We start from the raw sequence: 7,048 nt of genomic DNA on the forward strand, positions 1-7,048 counted from the left end.
TGGCAACCTTCCGCTTCCCCCTCATTGCCATGCCACCACCAAGCACTTGGCTCTGAGCTTTCTCCCCTAGGGGGAGCGTTCCCCAGCTGCTGTCTCCTTCCCCTCCTTTGCATCCAGACTGTCAAGGCCACACACGAAGTGAAGGACATGAGGCAGGAGTTGGTAATGCAGGTGAGCTGTGCACAAGCAAGCTGCCAGCTAGCTCTGCGGAGGCTCTTTTTATTAGCACAATATGCAAAACCACTCAGGTACATTTCGGACTGTGACCTTTACACACCTTCCAATCCTGAGATTGAGCGGTGGTACAAAGTTATTTTGGCACCTGTTTCCACCACGTTACTTTCCCCTTGCACAATGTATGACTAAGGAGACAAAGGTCACAGACAGGGCACGGCAGACCACTAAGAGAGCAAAGGTTAGATAGAGGGCATGATGTTCAGACAGCTGTGGCTTTGTCTGCGGGTGGAAGTGTGCTCCACACCTGGTAGTCATTCCTTCACACACACCCTCTTTCCCCAGAACATCCCCTTCACTGGCCTTGCCTCAGGCTCTCTGAGAGTTGTGTTTGCCTGGCCAGGATTTGTCCTCAAGCTCTGATAATGCTTCATTGTTCCCCGGGTGGAGATATAAAGAGAGATGTTTGAGAGAGGGGTGCGTGGACAGTAGCCTGCTGCACTGACCAAAGGGGGGGGGGGAAATCAATTTTCCCACTGCCACGTAGGGTCCCCGGAAGCTTGAACAGAAGAGAATGAGGCCCTTGGGATATTTTAAGTTCCCACACGCATTATAGTAGCTCTTGGCTGTCTTCTCTTCCAAGAAAGGAGGTTCTGACTTTACAGTCGTACCTTGGTTGCCAAACACCTTGGAACCCGTGTGTTTCGGCTCCTGAACGACTGAAAACCGGAAACGAGTGTTCCAGTTTTTGAATGATTTTTGGAAGCTGAACGTCCGGCGCGGCTTCCGCAGCTTCTGATTGAGTGCAGGAAGCTCCTGCAGCCAATTGGAAGCAAGGCCTTGGTTTTCGAACAGTTCTGGGACTCGAATGGACTCTCGGAACGCATTGTGTTCGAGAACCAAGGTACTACTGTACAAGAAAAGAGATTCAGGATAAACATTAGGAAGAACTTCCTGGTGGTCGGGGGAACCGTTTGACAGTGCAGTGGACAGCCTCGAAGGGTGGTGGGCTCCCCTCCCTTGGAGGTTTCTAAACAGAGGGTGAAGAGCCATCTTTCAGGGATTCCTTCATTGCAGTGGGGTTGGACTAGATGACCCATGGGGTCCCTTCCGACTCTACACTCCTGAAATTAACTGTGCGTTGGTTTTTCTCCTCCTCCTTCCCACCTGGCCTGCCCTGCTCCCCGCAGGATGACAACCGCTACCACGAGGATATATTTGGAGTCACCTTGCGCACGTACGAAGTGACGAACCGCCTCCGGTCCGAGTCGATTGCGCACATCGAGGAGAGTAAGAAAGACACGGACGAGTGAGTCGGGCCCGCTGGCTTCCTTTCCTTTTCAAGTCGGCGCTTTTGTTTCCCCAGAAACGTGTGGGCTGGGCGAGAGAATCCCTTTTGTCCTTCAGCTGACGCCATCGCTCAAGCTACAAGCCAAGAGTGGGTGGGGATCACCGGGGAGCAGGCATGTTGAGCCTCTAAGCTCTGCATGCAGAAGTTCCATCCCTGGGATTGCCGATTAAAACCGGGGGGGGGGGAGCCTCAAACCCAGGGGCTAAATGCAGCCCTCCCGGCTGCTCTGACCAGCCCTCATAGCTTCCCCCAAATAGGCCACACCCCTCAGGAGTCCTGGCCTTTTTTTGCCTGGCCTGAACACACCTCTCGGACTCTGATAAATGCTTCTCGCTTGCCTGGAGAGAGGGGTGTGAGTAGAAATAAGCCTACTCAAGCCAGTGCGGTAGTCTCGTAATCTGGTGAACCGGGTTCGCTTCCCCGCTCCTCCACACGCAGCTGCTGCGTGACCTTGGGCCAGTCACACTTCTTTGAAGTCTCTCAGCCCCACTCACCTCACAGAGTGTTTGTTGTGGGGGAGGAAGGGAAAGGAGATTGTTAGCCGCTTTGAGACTCCTTCGGGTAGTGATAAAGCGGGATATCAGATCCAAACTCTTCTTCTTCTTCTACTGCATGCAAAGTGAAATTTGCATTTGTTGCTCCGCCCACTGTCCCCTCTGGCCACACCCACCAGGAGGGTGGGCCATTGGCCTGATCCAGCACAGGCTCTTTTAGGTTATCATGCCCAGAAAGGAATGCAGCCCTCGTGCATTCCTACCCCTGATCCAGAGAAAAAAACCTGGGAAGCTACTGCCAAGTTGGAGTAAATAGCCCTGGCAGTGGTGGCTGGTGTCTATTGGGAATGGTGGGGCAGAACTTAGGGGAGCTAACAGCAGGTGGCGCCAGAGCTAACGATAGGCAGAGTTCTAGTCACCATTTCCTTCCTGCTAAGTTCTGTAAGGGTGGTACTGAGACTCCCATTTGCCCTAGTACGGCATCCCCAACCTGCAGCCCTCCAGATGTTTTGGCCTACAACTCCCACGACCCCTAGCTAACAGGACCAGTAGTCAGGGATGATGGGAATTGTAGTCCAAAACATCTGGAGGGCCGAAGGTTGGGGCTGCCTGCCCAGTAGGTCAGCCTCCACTCTGCCCCTCCCATTGCCTGCTACCCATCCCATTCAACTGGAGATAGGAAGAAAAGAAACTGCCTTGTGCTGAGTCCATCTGCTTCAATATTGTCTACACTGACTGGCAGAAGTTCTCCAGGGTTTAAGGCAGGGGACATTCCTAGCCTTATCTGGCAATGCTGAGGATTGAACCTGGGACCTTCAGCATTCAAGGCAGACACTCAGCCCTTGAGCTATGCTCTCTCTCTCCACATTAACTGATCCTCCAAGACACCCTCAACTATTTTCTAGTGTTCCAAGTAAGTGAGAAGGGAATGAGATCCACTGTTGTAATATTTTGTGCCTTCTGCTGAGCTGGTGGCACCAGCTGACCTAATCCTAACCCAACCCTGCCACCTACTGTCCAGAAATGGTATCGGCCATTCAAAGAGGCTTTTTTTTTTTGCCACATGGTAGCTTTCGCAACATGCATTTAAAGCAGATTTATACCACTTTAGCTGTTGCGGCTTCCCCTGAGGAATCCTGGGAGATGTAGTTTGTTAAGGGTGCTGGGGACTGTGGGCCTTCGAATGCAGAAGAAAGAAGCAGGCAAGAAAGGCTTATTCCATTGGAGCTAAGCCAATGGTTTGGTTCATGCATTGTAGTAAGCCAAACTACGGCTTAGGTCACATCCCACACCATACATTTAAAGTGCATTTAAAGCACATCACATCTCCCAAATACTCCTGAGAACATACCCCTCACAGTGCTGCAGTTCCCAGTTCTTTAATAAACTACAGTTTGCACAGTACATTTTTGCTAGGGCAAGTGTTGCACTGCATTCTTTTCTTGTGCAATGGTAAAACTCAGCCATCCACTACAGCAAAAGCCCCTTGCTCTAGTAGACAAGTGGACTCTGGATATGGCTCCTGGTTTGGACAGGTCAGGCTCAGATACAGTTCACGATAATTATACTGCTACTGGCGTGTGTAGGGGGGGGGGCGTGTATTGTTTTATTCTTAAATGTGATGGTTGTTTTTTAACCCAGGTATGTAAGCAGCCTAGAGATGGTTTGTGTTCGGCACCTAATAAATAACAGCAGTTAATAACGATGTATTAATTTTATTTGCCTTGTTTGAAAAAAATTCCAGAACTAGAATATGTAATAGCCATTCAGTTCTAAAAGGAACAGAAAAGACACCCCAGGGGGGAATTGGTGAGGACATTTCTCTCGTGTGGGAATGTTCAGGGATGCAGGAGAGGATATATTGTTTAATGATATCTTGCGTTAGCAAGTTCTATATCTTAGCAGAGTAACATTCCTCTTTAAATGCACAGCGGTTTGCTTATTGCAGGCTTGTCTGAGCCTCTCAGTATAGGATTCCTGGTAAGTTCCCTTCTTGTCCCTCTTAAAAAGAATAGACACGACAGTCTTATTAAAGTCAATATAAAAGTAGTTTACTCACAATCATTCAGTTCACAGTTGGATCCCTGAAGGCAGACTTAGATTACAAAACTATATACACATGTGGAACTATCCCATAAGGGAGTTAGTTCCTAAGTGACTGCGAACAGGCAGTCACTTCTGCTAACACATGGAAAATCAAAATGGAGAAGAGACAAAGGAAGGAGATGTGCTCCCTTGCCCAGGTTAAGCCTCACACAGACACACAGGCCTCTAGTCACATGCAGAGGATGCTCAGGAGGAAACAGGAAGTTAGACTCCTGGCTGGTACAAAGCATAGCATGTCCATTCTAGGAATGTTGTACTTGACTGCTCTGTTTTTCACATCCCACATAAGGCAGCTGCTTTGTGGCACTGCTTGGGGCAGGTAGTCACACAATGCCAAAATGTGGGGTTATGCAGCAGGGTCTAGCTGTGATTTCTGCATTGCAGGGGAGTTGGACTAAGTGATCTAGGTCCCTTCTAGCTCTAGAATTCTATGATTACAGTGGTACCTCAGGTTACATATGCTTCAGGTTACAGACTCCGCTAACCCAGAAATAGTGCTTCAGGTTAAGAACTTTGCTTCAGGATGAGAACAGAAATTGTGCTCTGGCGGCGCGGCAGCAGCAGGAGGCCCCATTAGCTAAAGTGGTGCTTCAGGTTAAGAACAGTTTCTGTTACGATAATGAAGCAAAGTGTAAACATGATGGGAATGTTGGGACTGCTGTGTGAACAGAGGGGCAGTCATTTCACAGTGCGCAGCACCGGAATTACCTCAGAGTGTAATATGAGCTGTACAGGATGTACAGGAAGTTTTAGTTTCAACACTGCTGCAATTTGAAGAGAGCAGTCATGTTTTTTGTAACGCTGCAAAGACAGAAATAAAAGCATGTAAATACGTTTCTGTCTATCTCTTTCCCCTGCCTGGGGGAGGCAGGAAAGAGGGTGTGTGTTCTTCTCACGTTTGAGAAGAATCGCCGATCGAGACCTTGCCTGCGTCTGCTGGGGAATGCAGCCAGGGAGGTCAACAGGGAATCAAGCCAGGTGCCTGGGACTGCTGCCAGCTTCTCATGAGAAGGGCTTGAATTTCCAACAGTTTCAGGTTAAGTACGGACCTCCAGAACGAATTAAGTACTTAACCTGAGGTACCACTGTATATATTATATGACTGCATCCCTGTTTAGTAGCCAAAGGGAAGCGCTGCCCACTAGCCCAGCATCTGGGGTGAGCAAGTGTATACGATGTTTTCCATCCAACTAATAAAAGGAAGGCATTTAAGCCAGGGAATGCATAACTTGCAAAGGGCGAACAAAATGCACGTGAACTCGAATGGAGGGTGCGATGCTTTTTTTACATGCATTACCATGCGTGTGTGATCTCAGCTCTAACCAACGGCTTTTTTGCAGGGTGTTTTGTTCCTAAACGTGACCGCGTTGCGTTGCCCGAGGCAGGAGGCCGAGCCAGGCAAACCGCGGCAGCTCCAGCTGCTCTGCTCCAGCCCTCGAAAAGGAGAGGGGTCTGGACCTTGTACTGACACGTCCGCATCCGCTCCTTTCCTCCAGGGACTTCCGCCAGGCCCACAACAAACGCTCGTCTGTGTCTCGTCCTGTTGTTGTGTCCTGAAGGATGTGTTGTTGACGCATGGATAGCGAGGGAGGAAGAGACGGAGGACAATGTTGGTGATATTTCTCTCTCCTCCACACCGCCACCCTCTTCTCGCGTCCTGTGGCAGTTTATTTTCCTTCCGTGTGACCTTCTCTGGAATCTCCCACCGTGGCACGATGGCTTTGAACGCAACCTGCAAGCAGCTCCGGCAAAGACACACAACTTCCACTCGTTCAAGACAAGGCCGTCTTCATGGCTGCATGAAACCACCACCCTAGTGGTCGTCATCTGCATTTTGTGCGTGCGTGTGTGTGTGTGTGTTCTGGGGTGGGTTTGGAGGGTCACGGTCAGTTGCTGTTGAGTTACGCAGCAGAGGAACGCAGAATCGCCGCTCTTGTCTGTTTGCCAAAATCTCTGCCTAGCATGATTTGCTTCAAGCAGTGGGTCACTCTCTCCCCTGTCCCCTCCTGCCACTGCCCCTTTCATTCCTGCAATCTGGCAGGGGGGGAAGAGGGGAAGTATGGCGGGCAGCTCCTCCTGTGGCTTTGTTCTTGTGCAGCCTCTCGGTCCTTGCATTCAAGGTGGGACTGGCCTTCGTTGCACAGATAATGGTCGCACCTTCGTTCGGCATACCTGCGCAGTCTCTTAACGTGATGCACTGCCCCGACCTCCCTGCTCCCTTCCCTGCACCTTCCGCAACGTGTTTGAGCACTGATCCAATGGTCGCAAAGTCAGCAACACAGCAAGCTGGGTGGGCTGTAACCAACAGACTGCCAGGAAGCAACTGTGGGTCATCAGGCATTGTGACTAAAACACTGCTAAGAGTATGAATACACTATTAGGAATCCAAGGTGGTTTCCCTTGTTAAATTCATGCGATGTGCTTTTTCCTTTACTCCTCAGACAGAGAGAGAGAGAAAGAAAGAATGAGGATGATACCAATGAATCACATAGAACTGAGATGGGGAATCTGTGGTCCTCCAGGTGTTGATGGGCTATGACTCCCATCATCTTCTGCTGGTTTTCCATTCAGGCTGGGGCTGATGGCAGTCGGGATGGGGGAGAAATATGTTCCAGTTGACATCTGATGCTGAGCTTACCTAATTCACACTTTGCCAAACAGTATGCAGACTGAAACATCAGTCGTTCTTCAAAATTTACACTTCTCCCAATTTTCAAATGCCGATGTCCAGCTAAGTAACGCAGACGCATACACTAGTGTAAAGTATGCATATAAATGCATATATTAGCAAAAGTAACATACACAAAATGCATTGCGTTGGGGGAATTACTTTGCTTTAAAAAAGGGTATGTTGGGAGAAAATGCAGACTTTTTAGGAGAAATTCGCATTAAAATTCTGGTGAATTTTCACAAGAACAACAAC

At 49.4% G+C, this 7,048-nt stretch overlaps 1 protein-coding gene across 6 annotated transcripts in view; it reads left to right on the plus strand.

Moving 5' to 3' along the window:
- NOS1 (nitric oxide synthase 1) overlaps positions 1–7,048 on the plus strand; it is a gene marked incomplete at its 3' end in the record, with an annotated part of 178,885 nt that extends 171,837 nt beyond the window's left edge. For 4 of the 6 annotated variants that reach the window (XM_081892213.1, XM_081892212.1, XM_081892217.1 and 1 more), the window contains 2 exons: positions 1,365–1,483; positions 5,622–7,048. In XM_081892213.1, the coding sequence (XP_081748339.1) occupies positions 1,365–1,483; positions 5,622–5,682 (180 nt within the window). Of the gene's footprint in view, positions 1–1,364; positions 1,488–5,465 lie in introns of those variants that run through there. The other 2 variants (XM_081892214.1, XM_081892215.1) reach the window with 2 other exon arrangements.

This window comes from Podarcis melisellensis (assembly GCF_964234715.1).
Source record: "Podarcis melisellensis genome assembly, chromosome: 16".
Classification (NCBI taxonomy): domain Eukaryota; kingdom Metazoa; phylum Chordata; class Lepidosauria; order Squamata; family Lacertidae; genus Podarcis; species Podarcis melisellensis.